General features: G+C 36.4%; 2 protein-coding genes across 5 annotated transcripts in view; one reads left to right on the top strand and one right to left on the bottom strand.

Annotated features, from left to right (window-relative positions):
• LOC131692720 (protein stum) overlaps positions 1–23,671 on the bottom strand; it is a 184,885-nt gene that overhangs the window by 120,091 nt on the left and 41,123 nt on the right. Inside the window, exon 1 of one of the 3 annotated variants that reach the window (XM_058979943.1) lies at positions 1,525–1,585. The exons of the other annotated variants lie outside the window; for them this stretch is intronic. The gene's annotated coding sequence lies outside the window, so the exon portion shown is untranslated. Of the gene's footprint in view, positions 1–1,524; positions 1,586–23,671 lie in introns of those variants that run through there. 3 annotated transcript variants of the gene reach the window in all.
• On the top strand, positions 14,425–20,372 carry LOC131692719 (uncharacterized). Of its 2 annotated transcripts, none has more exons than XM_058979939.1 (2): positions 14,425–14,687; positions 15,071–20,372. In XM_058979939.1, exon 2 carries the CDS (start codon positions 15,095–15,097, stop codon positions 20,177–20,179), a length of 5,085 nt encoding a protein of 1,694 aa, XP_058835922.1. In that variant the 5' UTR covers positions 14,425–14,687; positions 15,071–15,094; the 3' UTR covers positions 20,180–20,372. The 2 variants fall into 2 exon arrangements, with proteins under 2 accessions (XP_058835922.1, XP_058835923.1); XM_058979940.1 differs by lacking the exon at positions 14,425–14,687 and adding an exon at positions 14,845–14,997.

The raw sequence follows: 23,671 nt of genomic DNA, 5'->3' as shown, positions 1-23,671 counted from the left end.
AATTTTTTTTTTCAAATACATTTTTCTTCCGGTTTGGCTGTCAAAAATATATATTTTTATTTCGATATATTAGGCGGAACTTTCGAGATTTTTTGTGTAGAATGTGTAGATGTCTTACATTGATTTTTCTTGTTTTTCACATTTCTTACAAGAGAAATGTGCAGGATTCACTGGAATTTTGAAATTTCTTCCGAGGTCACAGTCACAAACATTAGAAAGGTAATGTATAATTCAGTAAATGTTTCGTTTGACTATTCTACAAGTGAATTAGCGAAGATTATGATCAAAGTTTATGCATTGGACAGATAGTTCATCTGACTAAATTTTGTCATGTACGTTACTGGGTTGCAACAACTGGCCCCATTCTGTACTGAAATCCCCAAGATACCTCTTCCCATGATCAAATTGACTAAAACATATTTTTTGCCAAAAATTAAGACTTGTAATTTCAAGAATATCATGACTTGAAAGCAGTTTAAAAGTCAATGGCTATTTTCGTTTCCTAGAATTTAAACTATTATTTTGATAGTTTGAACCATTTCTTTTTCATTCATACTTATATCTTTTGAATAATAGAAGCTAGAGTTTTGATGAGTTAGAAGGATATGTTCATCTTCAAAAACTCTGAAAAACATCTCAAGAACAGGTTAGAAAAAAATGAAAACTGAAAAAAGTTACAATGAAAATTTGGTTTTTCATGAATGGACCCTTGGTAATATGTTCAAATTATTTTCACGTTGTACAATATAAAAATATAGTTCCGTTTGCACGATAGAATTTTGCACTGTACAAGACTTTTTTATTATTTAAAATGGTGGGTAAGGTGGTTCTAAATTTATTAAAATCAGAAAATAAATGTTTAATGGCTCGAGATTGTGTTTTTTCCAAATAATTGAAGAAAATCAATTTTTTAAAAACTTTGTCGAAGTCAGTGGAACTCTTAGTCTACAAGAAATTTACTGAAGAAAATTAGGGTGTTTCTTAAAAAATGATTTTTTAGATAACTGTTGCTGTTTTGATTTTTCATTATGATGACTTTAGAATCACTTTCAGATATTTTGTAGGAGAACACTTTCTCTCAATGTGCTGAACCTCTGGATTGTTTCGTTAGAAAGTTATATATGGGTCATTCCACGTCAGATTTCCAACCAAAATGTTAATTCCTTCCAAATTTTTTCTTGCATTCTTTAGCTAAAAACAATTCACACGTATTTTTTGTCTTGGCTGAATATGATTTTTTTTTAAGTTACTAGTTTTTGAACTTTTGAAGTTTATAAAATTCAACATTTTTCAATCACCGATAGCTCGCATACGATTCGATATGTGGAAAAAATATTAACCTTACGGAAGTCGCGCTAGTGCACTGAGTGTACGCTGCTCTGAAAATCTAGCGAAATCGTCTTAGAGCACCAGCGGCTGCTCGTTCAGTGGGCCATAAGCGCGACTTCCGGAGGGTTAAATAAAATTTAGTAAGAAATTTAAAAAGTTGCGTAAAATTTAGTAAGAAATTTAAAGTGAGCTTACCTAAAAAAAATTGTTATATAACCTATGAAATCTGCAAGTATTAGAAATAAATTGATTTATTTTAAAGTTGCATCAAAAAAATTTTCTTATTATTTTCTTTAAATCATGTTAAAAAGATTGTGTAAAATTTTGGGAGTGGATATCAAAATACGTGCAATTATAAACTCAATACAAGGCTATTTTACACGAAACGCCCCATTATAGGCCTGCTATAGGTATAATTGAAAATATTTCGAGTGCATTCTGATATTTTCACACAATCTTCTTAATATAATTATTAGCGAAAAAAATGTTTTAACTGTTATTAAAAAATGATTAGCTTCTAACATTTGCAGAATGTGTGTCATTCTACGTCAGAATTACAACTAAAATTTTAATTCCCCTCAATTTTTTTACCATTTTTACCTAAAAATTGTTGTCACGAATTTCTTGCTTTGGCTGAATATGATATTTTTTCAAGCTATGAGTTTTTGAACATAATAAAATGTTTTTTATAAATTTTAGAAGATTTAACATTTTTAATCACTGATAACACGGAAACTATAAGATTCATGAAAAAAGCAATAAATAATAAAAGTTGCGTTTTCGCATGATCTCACCGCATTTTTTTGTAATATTTGTTTTTGTTATGTAACTTATGTATTCTGCAAATATTTGAAGCAAATAATTTTTTTAAGAGGGAGCAAAATTTTTTTTTTTAGCTTTTTCAAATAATTAATAATTATATCGAGAAAATTACATGAAAATTTGGACATCTTTGGACGTTTAGTGTAAAATTACTTTGTTTTAAGTTTATAATTGTAATATCTCGTAAAGTATTCTGATATACACTCCCAAACTTTTACTCAATCTTTTTAACATGATTCTTAATAAAAAAATTATCCAACTTAAAAAAAAATCAATTTGTTTCTAAAAATTACAGAACTCATAAGTTATACTACAAAAAAGAATTTGCCAATTGTTTTCGGTAAGCTCATTTGAAAACGCGACTTATTTTATTTAATATTTTTTCCACATATCGAATCGTTTCCGAGTTAGGGTAATTTCGGGAGAGATGCCGCAGCCGCACTTTCTATATCTCGTATATAGGGTCACTTTTATACGGTAATATGACTTTACGAGTTTGTCTTACGAAGAATTACAACACTGGGGATGTAAAATAATCCTTCTTATCAACTCACAAAAAATTATTAATGATTATGTGCGTCCAGTTGCATCACGGAGTGCCGAAAGTTTTTCAATACCACATTAAAATTTCGTTTTTTTAAATTGTTCGATTTTTTTTGGTAAATCATGTATCGGAATAGCTGGAACCTTTTAGAAAACATTCTGATCATGAGCACGGTCATCCATAATTTCAGAGGAAAACGTCGTCGTGCGGCATCTCTCCCATACAATTGGGAGAAATGCTGCATCAAAATTGCGGGTGAGATGCCACACTCGATGGCGGAGGATGCGTAGCTAAAATGTATTTGTTTCACCTCGGAATGTCATTAAATGATCATTTGCGTCAGGTACAGATTATTAATAAGGTATATCCACAAACTAATGGACCTAACACAGTGACATATAATAATATAAGTCTGTTTATCTATATATTTAAACGGGCGATATGTATCTAAGTATTAGTTACTTTGGTTTATTCTTTACAGTTTCAGGCACTAATTTTAGTAAACGCATTGATTTGTGGTGATGTCAATCTTGGGATAAAAATGAAAATTTCGACGAATTGATGCTTTTTAAAATGAATCTTTCATGAACAAACCAAAGTTATATAAATACATTGTTGGAAGAAACAACCAAAAACTGCTTTTAAGGAACCCCTACCAATATATCGCTCGTACAAATATATAAATAAATAGTACCCCTAATTAAGTTACTCCAACTTAACCGTTACACAAGGTTGGAAAAGAAAAATATTTTTTAAATGTTGAATAAAAAAATGTTTCTAGAAATGGTATTACCCCCTTAAAAATGAAGGTGCTAGCCGATTTATAGGTGTAATGAAACTTCATGAAACTCAGCTGAAGACCCCTATTCACAAAAACATCAACGATAGCTAAAATACTTTTGTTCATTATTTTTCAGTTTGTGACCATGGTGCGGCATATCACCCGCACATGCGGCACCTCACCCACACATGCGGCACCTCACCCGCACATGCGACATCTCTCCCGCAATGGCCTTTTTTTTAAATGTTAATGGAAATTTGATGAATTTTTTTTTCATGACGAAAACCATTTCACAGTATTTTCGAAACTTGTCGCAATTGATGAAAATGATTTTATCAAATATTGAATGGTTTAATTTGATGCAGGATCGATTTTAAGAAATATGCGGCATCTCTCCCCAAATTACCCTATCAGTGATTGAAAAATGTTCAATTTTATAAACTAAAAAAGTGCAAAAACTGATAACTTGAGAAAAATATCATATTCAGTCAAAACAAAAAATCCGTGTCAATTATTTTTAGCTAATGAATGCAAGAAAAAAATTTGGATGGAATTAAAATGTTGGTTGTAAACCTGCCATTTTACTACAAATAAACTATTTTTAAGTTAGTATTACAGGATATAAAAAACATCTAATTTGCCATTGTTTTGTGATCTATACTACAAAGAAAGCATGTGACAGCAAAGGCATTTAATATGCAGTATCCTAATCGAAAATAATGCTACTTGAAAAAGTTTTTAATATGAAAGTTCTCATGACTTCGAAATGAAAAAAATAGTAGTTGGTGTTTAAAAGCAAATTATACCCCCTAAAATAATCTTCAAGTTGTCCAGAGGGCACTTTAGTGTAAAATAAAAACTACTAAAGTTATAGAAATAACCGTAAAACTCACATTTGGATTTATCGTGAAATGGAAATTATAAAAGCTAGAGCTTGTGTGTCTTCAGCAAATTTGTTTAAAATGTGTTGTACTACAACTTCGTCGAAGACAGCCCAGTTCTATCTCGAAACATTAAAAAGTTCGATTTCAAATCATTCTAAAAGTAGAACCACCCCAGCTTCTGTTTAGACGAACTGAAAGGTCTTACAAAGTACAATAACTTTGCTAAACATATTGTAAGGCTAAGTCAATTGATTCTAGCAAAAATTAAAAATTCCAGCTAAATTTACATTCTGAACCGTCGAGGCTTGACCCGTCGGTGTAAAACATCTTGTTGCAGTCGGCTTCTGGAAATTTACTATGAAAGATGCTTGGGATCACTTGCGGACGTATGTGTTCCGGGATTCCGGAAATCTCGTCTTTCATGGATGTGTCTAAGACTACAGTTGAATAAGAAGAATGGAGGAGATTGACACGGTTGGGATAAAATGAAGAAGGATTGATAATTTGTGCCCTGTAATCGAGGTACAAGGACATAAATCTGGTTTAAGAATTGAGCTCGACAAGCCTCTCGAAATTTGCAATTACCGACGGGTTCAAGATATCGCATCAGATGGGCTATCGATATGAGAGGTCCCAAAATCGATTTTTCAGCGGATGGACGCCTACCAGCGCTTCTAGACTCATCGTATGGGTCGAGTGCATGCAACCCTAAGCAATACGCAAACAATATTATTGGATTCGATCCAGTTTGATGAAATGTATGTTCGCAGCGGAGCGGAAACAGGAACACCCGTACTCGATCATCGACAACCATACCATGTTCCGGTTATTGTACGGAGAAAGTTGATCCTTTGTTGGCACTTCTGTTTGAGACACCTAATGTGAAATCCCCAGGTACCTTTAGAGTAGAACCAGACCCCGAGATATTTGAAAGTTGAAACCTGGGTAATAGTTTGACCAATTAATTGAAGCTGTAGTTCCGCTGGTTCACGCTTCCTTGAAAATACGACTAGCCAAGGTTTTCTGCGTGGAGAACTATAGCCATGATGTTACACGTTTGGCATAAGAACAAAAAGTGATTCAAACAGGCGTGGTGTGCATAAATGGTTAAAATCCGTCTATTAATAGCGGAGTTATAAGCGGGCAAACCTTGCATAGTTTTGTTACATAGGAGATATTTTATACTTTAGAATCCCCAGATAATAAAGTAAATCATTTTTTTGTTAAAAAAGTTAAAAGCCTTTAACATGGAACAACGCGCAAATAATATGTTTAATTTTGACCTATTATATGATAATTCCCCCTTAACCCTCAAAAAGGCAACCGGGTCTCAGAGGCCCGGCACGTTACAATTTTTTAGTTACAAAAAAATGTGTATGCAGTCTAAGCTTGGGCATGGAAATTTTGATAAGTAGCTTTGAAATCTATAACAAAAATAAAGAATTGTGAAATTTTCATCTATGGAATGATGCGCAGCTATGTTTGAATTTTTTATATGTACAAAAAGGCAAGCCGGGCCTGGCAGGCCCGGTGTGCATGCAATATTTACTAGGAATACCACGGGTTTTATACATTAATATTTATCTGAAAAAAAAATTTGATGAGTTCATCTTCATATTAGCAGGAATTTTTTTCATGTTTTGATTGATTTTATCTTTTTACCTTTTCTTATAAGAAAGAAATCTTGAAAGTTTGAGCGAATTCTATACATTTCTTTTATAAGAAATGTAAAAATAGCATACGATAATGACGTGTGTCATATTTTTTTGGGTAAATACTTTTATTTTACCCACTGTGGTCTACTTGACAATTATTTGGATACAACATAACCTAACTCTGTCGTTATTGTCTATTTTTGTTGTCTATTCTTTGTGTTATAGTAGTCGTAATTATTCAAATTGTAGGATCTAAAAGCAACAAAAAATTGAAATGTCTATAAGACGATATGCCCACGTTTTCAATCGTCTCAAAGAATCTGACATAATGAAATAAATTCGAGCAAATTCAACAGCAGACGATTCCGAAACTGATTTGCAAAGCGAGGAAGAAGATGTGAATGATATTGCTTCCGACGATGAATCTGATGCTGAAAAATATGAATAGGTACTCCGGTTATGCATCAGAAGAAATTAATAGCAACCCAGAAACATTTATTGGTCGTGTTCAAACGAAATGGAGCTCAGAACCAATCGACAGTCGACGTGATCTTTCGAGTACTCACCTTTTGGAAAAAATTTGACCTTTTACATCCATCGCCTTATACGCTGAAATCGGGATTTGCTGCGTGTTCGTACTCATCATCCTGCAATTCCGGAACCGGAAGTCGGATCAATTAGAAATTCAACAGCAGCCAATGGGAATGCTGTACCTTTCATTTGAAGTTTGTAAAAATCGGTAAAGAATTCGCTGAGAAATAGGTATGACATTATCTTAGGAACTTGGTAAGTTCCCCCGGGGCATCAAGAACCGCCATAGCTGGCCAATGTGGTCGAAGTGCCTTCGGTGGGTCATTAATGATCTAGACATGCAAAGCCAAGTAATGTTGCACATATTTTAATATATATTGCATATTTTGGACGTCATGGTGGTATCAGTTTCTATGGAAATTTGCTGTGTGATTGTACTCTTCAACACATAACTCCAGAACCGAAGGTCGGATCAATCCATACATACATACACACACATACAGACATTTTACGATCTCGACGAACTGAGTCGAATGGTATAAGAGATTTGGCCCTGCGGGTCTCGGTTAAAAAGTCGAAATTTCGACCGATTGCATAACCTTTCTATATGAGAACGGCAAAAAGGAGCTTGAATTTAGACGGGCCTGAGAGGCCTTGCCTTTTAATGTTAGGATTTTAGCTTGCCTTCACAAGGGTTAATAAGAGTGTTATTGGGATGAAATGTAGTTATTACTTATTGTGTTTCATATTGTGGTTTTGCAGACTTAAATTGCGTCAAAACAATTTTCAACCCGCATTGGCCTACGGGAAGTAAGCAATTATCATAGATCATTTTGATACCTTCCTTTTTGAAAGGGCTCTTAGTAGCAACGTTACTAGATCTTGTTTACGATGTAATTCTCTTACAGGCATATGAACTCATTCTCATACAATTTAGGAACAGTAAGTTTGATTCGAAAATGGAGATTTCTGTGTATTGAGCTTTCATAAAGCTACAGACGTTGAACTCCAGCGTTTCTGTTGGCAACAAGTTTCTTGGTGTTTTATTTTGCATCTGAATAAAGATTATGTTATTGACTGTGATTGACTTGTTCAAAAATTAGGAACAATGGAAAGTTAAATAATTAAAAAATTCCAAATGCCGATACCGTCTCTAAGAACCACGGGTACTTGTTTCAACCCGACGGACAGCTAAACATGTTATGGATTATAAAATGATTAAGATATGAAAATATTCTTTTACTCACGTGTTTTAACGACGCAAATTAAGTAGAAAACTAAAAAACCACCCTTAAGATAAATATTCTGCTCGAGAAGCAAATCTTCGGCCTATTACGGCCGTTCTAACCATAAACAAGCAGAGTGAAAAAGCTTCACGTTGGTCAGTCCGGTCCGAACGGTCTTGAAACGGGGTCACTGTTTTTCTTTCTTCTCTGTTCTGCTTTCCGCGAGGGAGGAAAAAGCGGATCAATAAAAAGGAGTCTAAAGGTTCGTTAACCTAAAAATAAAGTAAAACGTGCTAGGAACTGTTCTGCTCCAGCGGCCAGTATTATAAGCAAGGTACAGAGCGCGCTAAATCTATGGTTCTGGGTTTAGAAGTGTGACAGATTTACTTGTTCAATACGTTTATTGCATTCAGCATTTTCGATAGTATTTGTTCGTAGGAATATTTCTTTACATAACTTGTTGATAATAATTTAATATTCTTAGGTATGCATCTCATGCTTTTTATCTCCTTAGGCTATGTTTATTTTTCTTTTTATGTTATATTGATGGTCAATAACTTTCTGCATTACTAATGGATTTAAGGAAAATATCATAATTTTTTTTATTCAATTCGTTTATTTGATAAGGCATGTTTGCGTTAGCTTAAAGGTGCCTTTTTTCTTTGTTTTACATTTTGAATTTCTTAAAACTAGGGGGTTACACATTTAAATATAATTTAGTTTTTATATAATGAAACTAAATAAATTTTACAGCTAACTTATACAAGAAGGGATAGTACAATATTTGTAAGATAAGAGTGGAGGGGGTCATTTTGTGTGTTTTTGTATAGTAATGCACTTTAGGATTTTTAGAAGGGAAATTATTGGAACAATTAATTAATTACTAAGCAGCACATTTTACAGACATATTGAAACTAAAAATAACTAGAGGGGGTGGTTGAATTTTTTTATTAAGATTAGGGGGATTTATTAGGGCTATTTTTAGGTACTGGTACCGTTGGGCATATCTTAATGAGATCATATATTGATCACCTAAAACTAGAAGACAAATGGCACGTAAATTTTGGGAAGACATTCAAGGGAGAGAAAAGGAGGGTGAAGTCCTACAGAGACAACGGAGAGAGGGTGGACAAAGCTGACAGGGGGGGGTGAGACATTAACTTTCTTTTTCCGGCACCGGAAATCAACGGAAAGGATTACAGATTCGGACGGATGCATCATGTCGCCAGGCGGTCTTCTTCGAACCGCCGGGGGTTCCTCCAGGCGATTTCATAGTACGGCTCAAATGCGGATCGGCAACACACCGCGTTGCGCGTGTGATGTTGTGGTGTAGGTCTCGTGTTGTTGGGTCATTCGACAGAGATGTTTTGTAGTCGCATCAAACCATCGTTGGGGTACGGTTGGCGGAACTGGCAGTTATACAAGCCTTGGGGCCGGACGCGGCTCTCTACGGCCCTGGTGATACAGTGTGTATAGAACATTGTTCTAAGCGACTCGCCTCTTGAATTATTCTGCAATTTTTATAACCCTGCTCTCAACAGTAGAATTACGCAGTATAAGTAAGCACAAATCGTGACGTGAAGTTGTTGTTATTTGTCTCAGATTCCTCAATCCACACTGGGACACTCAGAAGTATTTGTAGGGGAAGATGGGGTAAAACGCACCCCCTAAGAAAATATGATCATAACTAAGCTATAGAACGTCAATTGGGAGAATTGACGTTCTATAGCTTAGTTGCACCACAACAACGGGGCATAATGCAGTACAACAACGGGGTAGAATGCACCGCAACAACGGGGCATAATGCTCGGCGAACAAGCAAGTAGTTTTGTTTTCTAACGAGATTTCACAAAAGTGTGCCATTAAATAGCCTTAGGTTATGCAATTGGTAGGTTTTCAGAACGATTTTTCTGTTTTCGATTAAAAACCAGCAAAATCAGAAAAGAGGGCATTTTGCCCCCGAAGGAGCAGAGATATAATTTTAGCAAAAAGTGAATTATTTAGTAGATTATTCATATGTAGTGCGACAGAATAATGAACAACGGTATAAATAGAACTGGAATGCTCTTATATAATAGCAAAACAGTATTTATAAGATCGGGAAAATCCTTGTTGCATGAGCCACAATAATTACATGAGAAGAGCACGTTATTGTTTTTTGTTTATTTCTCGAGCTGCTATTGATGTACGGTTATCAAACTTTGACAGTGTATGTTTACTATGGCGGACTTCCGACTGATGTTACCGTTTTCGAGAAATTTTCAGCTGTTTTCGATATAATCAAAGGGTGCATTTTGCCCCGGGGTTGCGTTTTACCCCATCTTCCCCTATACTGAGGCACTCAAAAGTTATATATGCTGTGTAGATGGAATATGTTGACGCATTAGCGCAAATTTAGCTTGAGCTTGAGCTTGTGCGACCACCCTGGCTGCAACTCCGTTATCGATCTGGACTAGCTGAAGTTGCACAGGGAATCAGTAGATAATTATGCTTAGGAGTAGCGCAACGCCTTTCAATGTGCAACTCCTGGTAATCCTAAAGAGTTGATTGATCAATACCAGCGCCGGCCAGGCCCGAACGTAGGTCGCGAAAGGAAAGGGATGGAATGTTAGTCCGATACTTGCTTTTGTTGCTGGCCGTATATACTAACGTATGCGGAATAAAATTTGGACAAAATGCAAAACGCAATTTTTTTGTAGAAAACCCTTTATTAAATGTTCTCTCTATATGAAAACATTTGTCAGCTTATTAACTTATTGTAGAAAAAAAATGAGCCTATTCAAGGAGCTTTATGGCAGTTTGCAGGAACTTTTTGCAAAGAAGTCGAAAAAATTTATGTTGGCATATTCTTGATTTCTTTCTTTATTTTGATCATCATGTTTGTTAGTTTTAGGTCGAAAATTATTGGCATATACTCTCTGCTTCAAATTATTCCAGAAATACTCATTTAGACGCGGTGGTGGTACATTTGGAGGGATATCAGCCTTTTGTACAAAAGGTATGCCATAATCCTCCATTGCGCCAAAACTTTTTTTTGTATAATAGCTAGGTGCCAGATTGTGCATTCGCTGCCATTTTGTTCACATGGTATCGCCTAGTGGTTCGAAATTAACACTAGATGTTTAAAATAAGTGTGCCTAGAGTATGACGTTTAGTATGGTACCTTGCGCAAGGTTGCATTTTTGATTTAAAGCTGGAAGCGTTGTCCAAATTTCATTCCGCATACGTTACTGCGCACTCCACAGCTATCACAGGAGGAGGATATTTGTTAGTAACTAGATATCGACCCATCAACTCATGGACCGGGAACCAATGGCTTTACTTCCCTTCCAAAGGAAGACGGGACCACAGATTTTTTCACCTCAGAAAAATCTCAACGACCTGAGCCTCGGCTGGGATTTAACCCCGACCATCTGGGACGGATGGCGGTCACGCTTACCATTGAACCGCTCTAAAGTAAGTGACATATCATTGATCGGAATGTATGCCAAGCACGAAATCTGATCAATAAAATCAGGACTTTTTACGTTCAAAGCTTCTAAGACTGATATTCTTAAAATATCCTCTGAGCAATGATATCCTAGGAAGAGCACATATTTATCACACTAGTGATCTTCAATTTTGTTTAATTTTACGCTCAACAATCCTTCTTTTAAGTACTAGGAGTAGTCGTTACACTGGTCGGGAGACAGTGGTATTTTTAACAATAATTTCAAAAACTGTATATCGATTTTGAAAGTACCAAATGATTTATAGAAGCATATGGGCAGGTCTTTCTTGATATACCGTCTACCAAAAAAACTGACTCGTAATCTGGCGTATGTGGCTGGATCCGAGCAATAACAAGGACTTATCATTTGGTTTCGCCAGGTCTGGTAGTAAATTATTGGTCGAGTTTGTCGGCTACTCATCATTCGAAAATTCTTAATGTTGTGATGTTCGGCAAATGATTACTCAGGTTGTTGTCGTTTTGGTCGTTTTAAAGGTTAAAAGATCAAAATGGAGAGCAGCAAAATTATCCTATGACATCAAACAGAAAACTAATTTTGCTATCAGTGAGAGTAAATTGAAAGCTCATTGAGATGTTGAAATTTTTTTTGATAACAAAATAAGTATTCACTTTGATGCTTCACCAATGAAATATAAACATAGAAAATTCTTCTAAGAAACTAGGATAGCAAAACGAGATCAAAATTTGATGTGATATTTAAAAAATCTAAAACTGATAGCAAAATAAGATTTCAATTTGATGCTATTATCAAAATAAGATTTCTACTTGTTGTAATTTTGATGTTCGACTTTGCTCGGGATCCTTGTCACCGTCCTTGTATGCACAAATAGACGCATGGGTACGTCAATACCTAACATCAACCGCTACGGTGTAGTTTCACATAGCCGAAATACGGCACTTTGTTCTTTGTCTCCGCAAAATGTATAAATAATCAAAAATCTTAAATCTATTGCTTTGCGCGCTTTTAGTATCCTTATCTGGCCGAGTTAGAGCTGACTGGACGAATGATTTTGAAGACATACAATTTTAGTACTTATTTTTGGGCAAATGTCGGGACTATCATCAGTGAATTAGATAATTTTATGTACGAAACTAATTTACTGAACTTTGTAAAGTGAAATAATTATGTCCAAAACTGATAAAAGATACGCAAAACATTTCAACTAGGAGCGATTTTAAAAATATTTGAAAAATTCTCAAATATTCGGAGCAAACAAAAATCTGCAATTATGTGCTAGTTTATAAAACAACTAACCAACATTCTATTAAACGCTTTATTATTAGACGCCAACTTTTGTTTTATTGCTATTATTCATAGTTCATGTGTACAAGACACGACCACGGGTACATTGAAAATGTGGCTTGTCTAGTGAACACCACGCGCGAGTTTCAGATTTCTAGATTATCAATAATTTATCTGAAATTTTCCCAAAGATTATTTGATTTTACCATCACAAATAAAAGATTGATATGCTACTCTAAACACATATAGTCGCTGTTGTGCTATCTTATGACAAGCGCCAGTTAGCGCATTTCGATAAAAACGAATTTTGAGATTGAATATCTTGATACTTATGGTATGAACAATTCAAAGAAGACAATTCGTGCTTCTATCTACTCTGTATTAATCTTTCAAATATTACGAAGATCGGTAAGATCGGTTGACTATGTTGCGAGTTTTTACTATAAATGTAAACAAAATCCACACTCACACGTGTCATAGGTGTGTATTGATGACAAAATTTGTATGACGTGTCATAATTGTTCCTGGAAAATATTCCGTAGCAAAAAATCATCAATTATTAACTTTTATTCATGACTTTGGCTTCATTTAGTCTTCAAAAAATTGTCGAGATGCATTTTGAAGGAAACGAGTCAGTGAATCTAGAAAAAAAAGTTATGTTTTGTTATAGTGTTGCCAAATATGCAATATTTCCAGTTTAAAACTTAAACTGCATTTTTCTCACCATTCGTGTAATTTTGTTTTGAAAATGATTATTCCATTATGTTGCTCAGATAGTTTTACACATCAAAATATCTTATACATCAAGATAACTTGGGCCAATCCCCAGACAGTAATTTGTAGCAAGAAATTGAAAATTTCTCAGCACGTTCCTCGCTCTTTTTGGAGATTTTTTAGACAAGTGATGTGGCATATTTAACTCAGTTTACCCCAAAATGACGTTTGTCATAAGATAGCACAACAGCGACGATATCCGCTCATCGAAAATTGTCTTTTATTCCCTTGGGATTGAAGAATGCTTCCGTATTGTCTATGTGCACTGTGTTGTTCTTTTCTTCATCACTAACATTACCATTTCTCCAATCCTTCTCATCAGGAAATGATGATAGGACGAATCACAACAAGGCACAAAACTCCAATCAACACAGCATATTAGAAAATAACATCAATGTCGTATAAGTTTGGTCAACACTTTTATGTCTCGTCTTTAGAAAGACGTCAATAGTGTTCTAAAGGTAGACTCTGATCTTTTTTTAATTTTGGGCTAAACGATAAGATTTTCCAAGAAATCAAATTCCTATTAATGCACTGTTCAACTGAAACCAACTATTTTCGTAGCGAATGAAACTAGTTCGTGAAAATGGACTTTCAAACCACTAGGCCTCGCGTGAAACTAACTCAGACATAACTTCGTTAATATTTTAACCAAGTTTTCCGGATGATTTCGGATCGAATTTTAGTTATCCAGATTCTCACTTTTAGTACTGTTCGATTGTCTAAAGTACAATCTAGAGGAAGAAATGTTAACTATTTCCATTGTAAAACCTGATTTCACAAAAAAAAACTGTAAAGAAAGTTGTGCTGGACCCTTCGATCGATTATTTTGATGTTGGTCGAAAATGAATGGATACTCTTTCATATCCCGAAGATTTTTTGGAATAAAGCCGATGTAAAAAGACACCGTGCACACGTTGAAATTCCGCCAAGGCATAACCATGCTTGTTTAAGGGTTTTGTTTGCTCTCCGAGTACTGGCTATGACGATACACTCGAAATTACATTGTTCCAAAAGTCGCTTGCGCACCGACACATCGCAAAAAAGCAAACGCAAGAGTGTATCTGTAGGTTGAATCTGATGCAGCTGATTTTGCTCATGTGCCGCCGACACTCGGTTTGTTTACAATCCTCCTTCGATAATGGGTGTGAGCGCTATGAATTCAGAGAGGAAAATTGGCACAAAAATTGCGAATTCTCTGTGACCATTCGCATTAATAATTCGTCTTTTGGCGAATGAAGGCATGGATTTCTTGTGAATTAGTGTTTCAAATTGTTTGGATAGATCTCAAGTGCTTTATCGCTTAATTCAGGGAAGACGAAAGCGAGCTAGTGCAATATTGATTGGTCGTGAGCGTGAAGTATCAGAAACCAGTTTCTAGAACAGGGTTAGTATCTGCGCAGTAAATTAAGGTCAAAGTCATGCAATTTTGTTAGCTGCGTTCGATTTATGTATTAGCACTCATGCCTAATTTTCTTTATTCAGTATTTTTGAAAGATCTATACATGTACACTAATGTGGTTGTTGCTTAAGACGAAAATAAATCAGATTCAAAACAATTGCTATTTCTATATGAGTTTCGTAAAGATTGGCCAGGTTACACATTTCACCTAGCCGATAGTTAAATATATTCACAATCAAATCTCAATAAGTTTCCAAATGAACGCTTCGAAGTAGCTAATACAAGTACGCCTAGTGTGAGTCATTCGTAAACGATTTCTTATCAGTTCGAGGTGTTTCTGGATCTAATATGAATGTTCTCGATTGCAGTCGCTGCCGGATACACTTTCGAGGATGGCCAATATCTGGAAAGAATATAAAAAAGTTGGAACACTGGGAGGAGCTCGTCACGGCGACGCCTACCAGGTGCATGTGTTGATGATGCTCTACGAACGGGCCGTGGCCGATGGTGGTTGTTTGAATTTCCGCTTGGCGACGGAATGGGAAGCTGCGGGAAAGTTCGATGATGCAGTTCTTTCATGGGCGGGTGGAAAAGATAACGCTATCCGGAACTGGATGTTCATCCAGGTCAAATACAAACATAAACATATTACACAGAAGCTGAGCGAGCGACATCTTTTCCCACTGCTGGATGCAGATAGGAACAAGGGAGACTTTTCCATGTACAAATATTTGGCATCGTTTTGGGACATCAAGGATAACCATGAATTCGAGGGAAGCAAACACCATTTTGTTATATACACCAATGGTGGATTAGATGAGGAAATTCGTCATTGGTTCAACGATGCAAATGACCAAACTATAGATGCTTTTAAGCTATTGAAGAACAACGAGAAATTTATGAAGATGAATGTATCGGATAAGTACGTTCAAGAATTATTGCATTATAAAAACAAGGATTTCTGCAATCTACGGCAGGTGATGCACGACGCGTTTCTCGATAAGAGCACTGAGTTTCGAACTGATTTATTTGAAAAGTACAGGGGTGCACTGAATAACATTGTGCTGGTTGTGGATAATGATATGGTTCGCTTGGCGCCAAGGTTCATTAAGAAGAAAAAACTAAATCCGGCCGAATTTCAGTTGCGCGAGCAGCTCTTAGAAGATGATAAAACACTAGAAGAGTTAAACTCCTTGACAAGTAGAAATGAAGAGCTGATCCAAGTTCTCAAATCTAAGCGTGATTCCATCAACGCCCTACCTCGTTGTATCGAGAGAGCGGAAGTCGAAGAGTTTCTACGGCAACTAACGTTTGCCTTCAATCAACCTGTCAACCTAGATGACATAATTAGAAAGGAATTCAGGAATCTGTCGTCGATGAAGGATCCCGATTCGAATGAATGCTATGCTCAACTAATGTTTACAGAACTTCACAAGTTTATCTACGATTGGTTAGACTGCAATGATTCAAAGTGTAAATTTTTAACCAAAGATGAATTTATGAAGCTGTCTGAAGATGTTCATCGCACTATTGGTAGATCGAAGCTAGACACACATACTGAAATTTTCGAAGGGCAAATGAAAAAATTGCGTGTTAAATTCGACGATTGCAGTCCGTTGAGTGACTCATTCGTTTTCGTCCTTCCAGTAGCTATTGTTACAAGTACCGATCAAGGTTTATTAACCTGTCTTAAAGTATATCAGATGCTGCAAAATCACTACTACCGCTATTTTTCCCTGAAGGACCTCCAATTGCTTGCCATTCGTGTTGAATTGTGCAAGTTCTTGCGTAATTCAAATTCAGAAGTATTCGTTTTACTTAAAGATAACTGTCCAGAATTTGAGTTCTCCACTGAGTTGCTTAAATCAATCCCAATCAAGAGCCAAGTCAAACTGATTTTTCTAACGTCCAGTCAGAAACGTGCCAGCAAATTTTTCAATAATCACCAATTTTCTGTGATTGAAGATTGCGAAAACAGTATGAATCAATTGAAAGGACGCAGTCAAGAGTGGTTGTTACAAAGATCCGTGCTATTCCAGGGTATTGAACTTGTTCTGAATGAACTGCCACGGACTGAGCTGCTCAGAGAACTCATAAGAGATGAAACGCTTGAAATGTTGATGCAGGGTGAAACTATAGAAATTGGAACAGTCCTGCCAGAGCTTCAGCTGAAATGCTACATCGCCCGAACCATTAGTCGGAGTGAAACGGTCAACTCGACTAGCAATATGGACGATTCGTTTGAAGATATGGGAAACAATGAACCAGACTTAGCAAAAAGCTATAACGAAGAAGAATTTCTTAACGTTGTTTCTCTCTCCGGTAACGTGACAGTGCTGTCCTCGACACCTGGAAATGGAAAAACGACCTTATGGATTAAGTTAGCCTTGATTGCGAAGAAGTTGTACAATGCCAAATGGATACTATTCGTGAAGCTATCAGATTGTACGAAGAAACTAGAGGAACTGAAAAATCCAGATGATCTAGGTGCTGTAATTGATTTTCTACAGAAAATACTTAGTTTTAAGTCAAGCTTTGAGCGATCACTGTTTTCTAAATGGTTGCAAGACATACCGGACAGTATTTTCATTTTCTTTGACGGCTTCGATGAGTTACCGATAGAGACGATGGGACGAGCAATTACTTTATTTCGAATGCTCCAAAACGTTCGAGTTTTTATTAATACCCGATCCCACCAACAGATTGAGTTGGAGCAGGCCATGGAAGTTGAAGCTTTTAATCTGGAACAAATCAGCGAGAATGATCAAAAGATCCTTTTTAAAAGTCTTTGGGATATTTCAGATGCAGCATTCTACGATATTGTTCCTGTAAACAAGTTTGTGAAACAGTTGATTGGAAAAATTCGTAGCGAATCGATGGAAATTGCTAGCAAGTTTGTCGGTGTCCCTCTCATAGTCAATATGCTTGCAGAAATCTACAAACCGTATGTGAGTGAATATTGCCAGAGAAACGATAGTGCCATTTTACAAAACACTAACCTGGATTCGTTAAACATCATAATCCTCTTCGAGATGTTTGTATACCACTCCTTCAAGCGGCAGAACGTGGAGAAGCAAAATTTGAATGAAAACAACCCCCATACCAGGATGATGCTGGATAAGCAAAATTCCTTGTACGAAGGCTTCGTTAAACTTCATAGTTTTCTCGGCCTAATGAGTTTGGTTAAAAGGCAAAAGATGCATTTGATTATACGTAGTAAGCAGGAGCTAATATCCCTACAAGAACAAGCAGACCGCCTTTTGGATTCGCGAATTGTGCCCAATTTTCAAAACGGAGTTCCAGCCTTTATCCATTCTTCAATAGCTGAATTCTTCGCTGCCAAGTGTTTGTACGAGTACCTGCTTCGAATGAATTTTGAACACACAAAGAAGAATTTCGTTGCCAATGAGGAAAATAGGAATATTTCTAAAAAAAAATACATAAAAGATATTTTTGACCTCTATCATATTGTACTGAAGGACCATGCTACCGTTCGAAAATTCTTCTTTCTCTCAGCAAAGTCAAATGAGAAATTTCTGAACAAATTGGAACAAATGCTATGGTGCATGCGCCCTTATCCGTTACTCTGGGCATGTGAAGAAAATTTTGAACAACTTGCAAAGCGTCTGATCGAACAAGATCCATCAATTGCCACGTATCAAACAAAGCAGAAAAAATATGCACTTCACTACGCTGCCACTCACGGGAATGCTGCAATCTGCGCCTTACTGATCGAGCACGGTGCGGAAGTCAACACGGAGGACAAGATCAAACAAACGGCATTGCATTTTGCCGCTCAAAGCGGTCATCCGGAAGTAGCAGGTTTGCTGATGACACGTGGTGCACTCGTTGATGCTGTAGACATTCACCTCCAAACGCCGCTTTTTCTAGCATCTCAAGCCGGCCACATCCGAGTGGTACAAGAACTGATGAAACATTCCTGCGATGTAAACCGCCAAAGCAAACGTGGTTGGAATGCCCTTCACATAGCTGCGTTAAATGGTCACACTGACCTTGTGCGAGTTTTGATTGCCAAAAAAACTCAAATAAAGGTAGGACAGGCTAAAAACTGGGTCATGTTTCTAGGACATTTGATTCCTTCCAAACCTCGAGAACTAATTGCTACTCTTATAGAGTATGAAATCAGCACCAAAAAACCGGATCGTGTTCAAACTTTGTTCTGGGCTGTTCGACGCGACCATGCCGACCTAATCCGTGTCATGCATAAGGCCGGTTTGGATTGTAACGAGGTGGATGTAAAGTCCGGGCTGTGTGCCTACCAAATTGCTTTGCAAAATCGATCATTTAAGGCCGCTGAAGTGATCCTTTCCGTTCAGAAAAATTTACACGGGTTTGAGTATCCTTTGCACGCTGCTGTTTTGGCCGGTAGTGCCGAATGCGTCGATATTTTACTTAACAAAAAGGCAGAAGTGAATGCTATAGATAAAAATGGTATGACTTCTTTGGATTTAGCATTGCAGCGGGGTAACGCCAAAATCGTCGAGCTTCTACTGAAGAAGTCAGCAAAAACAAATAATATTTCAATGTTCGAGGTGGTCTACTCTTCCGGTCAGTGTGCCCAAATGTTTTTGGATCAGGGAGACCTTACCAGTATTGAGCAGGCAATCGCCAAAGATGGTAGACCCAATAAATGTTCGTACGAGAAAGCAACAGCACTTGGATTTTCAACTGTTGCCAAAGGGATTGCAACCATCATTAAAAATTTCAACGATATTCGATATCCACTACACGCTGCTGCCAAAGTCGGAAGCATTGAGCTACTGCATTTTTTGATAGATCAGAAAGTAGATATTAATGTCACTAATAAACGTAAAGTATCCGCACTACAATTGGCAATTCAATTTAACCACCCAATGGCTGTTAGTTTTCTACTCGAGAAAGGAGCGATTATCGGGGAGTTGCCTTTGCATTTAGCCATCTTAACGGACTACACGGCCACCACGGAATGTGTTGCCCTGTTGTTGCAGCACGGAGTTGATCCAAATGAAACCGATGATAAGGGTCGCACGGCTCTACATTTGGCTGCTGCCTACGAAAACCACGAATGTTTGGAAATACTTTTAAAGTACCGTGCATCGGTGATGGCAAAAGATGATGCTGGTATCATCCCTCTTCATTTTGCCGTAACATTGAGAGCCCTAAAAGTGATAGAAATACTACTTCAGCATCCAATGGCATCCGAAATGCTCAATGCTTCGGACAGAGAAGGATGCACAGCTTTACACATGGCAGCAGTACTAAACTACCCGGATGTTGCAGCTAAATTGATTGACGCGGGAGCAGATTTGAACGCTCGAGACCACAAAAATCGGACACCTTTACATTTGGCGGCAGCCGGGCAATTTCATGACGTCGTCGAATTGCTGATCATGCATCAGGCTGACATCAATGCCATAGATTGTGGTGGAATGACATATCGCGATTTTGCTAGAAAAATGGTAGCGATAACAAATTAAGTTAAAGATTTGATGAATATCGTAGACAATCGGGAACGATCCCAGGATCAAAACATTGCATGATGACGTTATCAAAGAAAAATTGACTGCTCAGCGAGTTTGCAAAAGAAGGTAAATCGGTAAATTCAATATGGTGTGGCAACCTGAATCATACATCACCGTTACTAAATTTTTTTTGTATTTCGTTTATTTGACACGGCTCATTGTTGCAACTTAACGGAGCCGTGGGTCTATTAAATTATTACAATATGTAAAAATAAAAATGAATAAAAAATATTATGAAGTATCCTTCGGGTCTCGTCCACGCAACTTTCCGTTGCGCGGGGAGATCTTGTTTCGTGGTAAGGTACAATTTGTCTGCTCGCCTGGTACATCTTGTGGGTCGATTAATTTTGTTTTGTTTCCGTCGATGTCATCATCGTCTATGGTGTCTACATGTTCACGATCAGATGTTCCTCCTTTCTTATTGCCCTTACGGGTTACGAGAGTAAAGTTGCTGTCATTGGTATTGGCTTCCTCGTCGATGGTGCTAACAGTTGATTCTGAAGCATTAGATGCTGCTTTTATAGTAGTTATTATGGCCTGAACAGCTGCCACAAAATTGGTAACCGTTTGTGGTTCTGGTGATGGTATTGAAGTCTATATTTCGGATTGGTTTTCCGAAGGTGTGTGGGGAATTGGCTGTGATGCATTCTCCTCAGCATCTTCCGCACAAGGTGTTCCATGATGTGCCGTCTGGTTGCAGTATTTGCACGTAGGTGTCTGCCCTTCGTGGGTGCATAGCGTGGTCTGTTTAATGTTAGTTCCATTATAATTGAATTGTAAAGTCAAGTGGGAGGGAATAGGTCTTTCCACTCGCATCCTCACCACAAGAACACCGTTAGGAGTACCCAGGAAGAAGTTTCTCCAAGTATCAGATGTAACGGATTCCACTTCTCCGAATTGCGACATGTATTTTGTAATTGATTCACGGGGAGTACGCGGTGATAAATCATGTAGTCTCACATCTATGAAATCATTTTCTATGTACACTGGGATCTTCATTTCAACACTGTCACTTTTAATCACGTATTTCAGGTTGTTCTGTAAAGCGAATTTCTTTGCTTGGTCTAATGTGGTGAATGATATCAATACTGCACTGCGCAGATGATGATATTGAAGATAGGTGACGTCCTTAACCCATTCATGACCATGTTGTTTGTGGACAACAACGTTTTTAAACAGCTATAACTTTTGATTGAGGCAAGATTTGCTCATAAGAACAAGTAAGGTTAATAAATGTGACTATTGGTTTTCATTTGGGTATTAACAGTTACAAGGATAAGCTCTAGAACTGAAGTTATTGCAATTAGTCTGATTGAACTCTGATGGAGCAGTGCTGCCAGGGACCGTTTACGTTTACGACGGAGAATGAATGTTTCATATAACTTCGTTATGTTGCAATATTAGTAAAAACTGATAAAACTTATCAATTTAGACTATTTTTGGCTACGTTTTCCACGCAGTTGGACTATTGTAAATATTCTAGGAGAATTGTAGTGAGCATTGGAAGGTAAAAATTGAACTGCTTCTAGCACTGCAAGGAAAGCACCGACCTTTATGAAAAAAGGTTTTTCGAGTTTCTTGACCCCACCGTTTTAAAGGAAAAATAGTTTTGAAACCCTACATGCACTAGAAAAAAGTTGGGCATGAAAGGGTTCATGTTCACCTTCAGAAAATGTTCCAGCTCACGGAGACTCGGTCGTGTAGAACAAAAAATGGCAGGGGTACATACAATGGTTCTTTTGTTCTAGACGCACTAACTGTCGCTCACTTTGCACGTTTGTTACTCTTGTTTAGAGGGACTTTGGCAGATGTAAAAGTAGATAGAACGGTTTCCTTTGTTCTTAAGACAATGCACACAAGATAACAGTACTGTGTTGTGGTTCGTTTTGCGCTGGCTCAGACAGCGGCAGAATTTCGTGACCGGTGTCTTTGGTGGTTGTAAATCGCCTGTTGCGTTACTAAAAATTGTTTATTGATCATTAACGCTATCGTAGAATATTATAGATTATTATAGATAGGATAGAGCACACAGAATTATGGACGATTCCTTTGATGATAACAACTCCTGGAAAACCTCTTATTCAATTCTTTCCTTCTTTATTCTATTTACCTGTCTTTAAAAATAAATTCATTCGTCACGTACCTATCCTATTGTCTATATATCTTTTATGAAATTAGGTTTTCCATTTTTGAGAAAAAATTTGTTTTATTACCTTCTAAATAACTTAAATTATCTAGCTACACATCAATGCCGTAATTCTGCTCTTCTGATTCATAATAAAATTTTGCAGTGCCTCTCGCCTTTAGAAATTGATTCATTTATTTATTTATTTATTTATTTATTTATTTATTTATTTATTTATTTATTTATTTATTTATTTATTTATTTATTTATTTATTTATTTATTTATTTATTTATTTATTTATTTATTTATTTATTTATTTATTTATTTATTTATTTATTTATTTATTCAGTTCGTTTATTTGATAGGCACAAATGCGTCAGCTTGGCGGTGCCAAATTCTTTTGTTTTTTTTCCATTTTACATACTTAAAACTGGGAGGTTACAATGATCAGATATTTTTTTATATTGAGAGGAAGAATTCTACAGCTATCTTACGACTAGAAATACGATTTGACATACAAGAGAGGCGGAAGAAGATTTTTTTATGAAAAATTTTAAAACGAGGAATTCAATTTGATATACAATAGGAGGAGTAATAGTTTTTTACGAAATATTTTACATTTATCTTAAAACTAACAATATAGTTTGGTACACAAAAGGGGAAACAAGTTTTGATGAGAAATTTCACAGCTATCTTAAAACTAGGGATACAATTCTATTTACAAGATGGAGGAAATAGTTTAAATGAAGAATAAAAATTACAGCTATCTTATTCTTATAACTAGGAATATAGAATACAAATTTGATTTGTTTAACGGAGACTTATGCTTGGACGAGATATTCAGAGGGGGGCTTATTTCCAACATCGGTGTAGCAGCAGTTGTATCAAGAATAGGGGAGAGAAAACGTATATGGTGATAGGGAAAGAAGAGCAAAACTTGCAACTTTCGGGCACACGCACAGTGGGGCGAAAGTGAAAAAAGATAGTCAAAAGTCTTTCCTAAGTTTCACAGATGTTTTCATGCTATGATGTCTTCAGGAAAGTTTCTTAGGACTACATCCTACATCTTTTAGGATAAGCCCTTTAATTTTTCTTAAGGTGCAACTGTCCTTTAAAAACAAAAATTTTTTACTCAGCAAAAAAAAATCTCTTTTGCGCGGAATCTTATAGAGTAATTTATTGTGAACAACTTTGATGAACATATCCGCCAGCTATATATTTTTCCTTAAGAGATATGTACGTTGCACCTTAAAATCAGTTTTTTATCTTTCTCTTCCACAACTTAATTTTGTGTATATTGGTATGTTCTAGAAAGTTTTAG

Source organism: Topomyia yanbarensis, chromosome 3 (assembly GCF_030247195.1).
Source record: "Topomyia yanbarensis strain Yona2022 chromosome 3, ASM3024719v1, whole genome shotgun sequence".
Lineage (NCBI taxonomy): Eukaryota > Metazoa > Arthropoda > Insecta > Diptera > Culicidae > Topomyia > Topomyia yanbarensis.
This window is presented reverse-complemented; position numbering and strand designations above follow the sequence as displayed.

Excerpts from the sequence above, each read along its gene's own strand:
- LOC131692719 (XM_058979939.1), top strand. The coding sequence starts at position 15,095 with ATGGCCAATATCTGGAAAGAATATAAAAAAGTTGGAACACTGGGAGGA.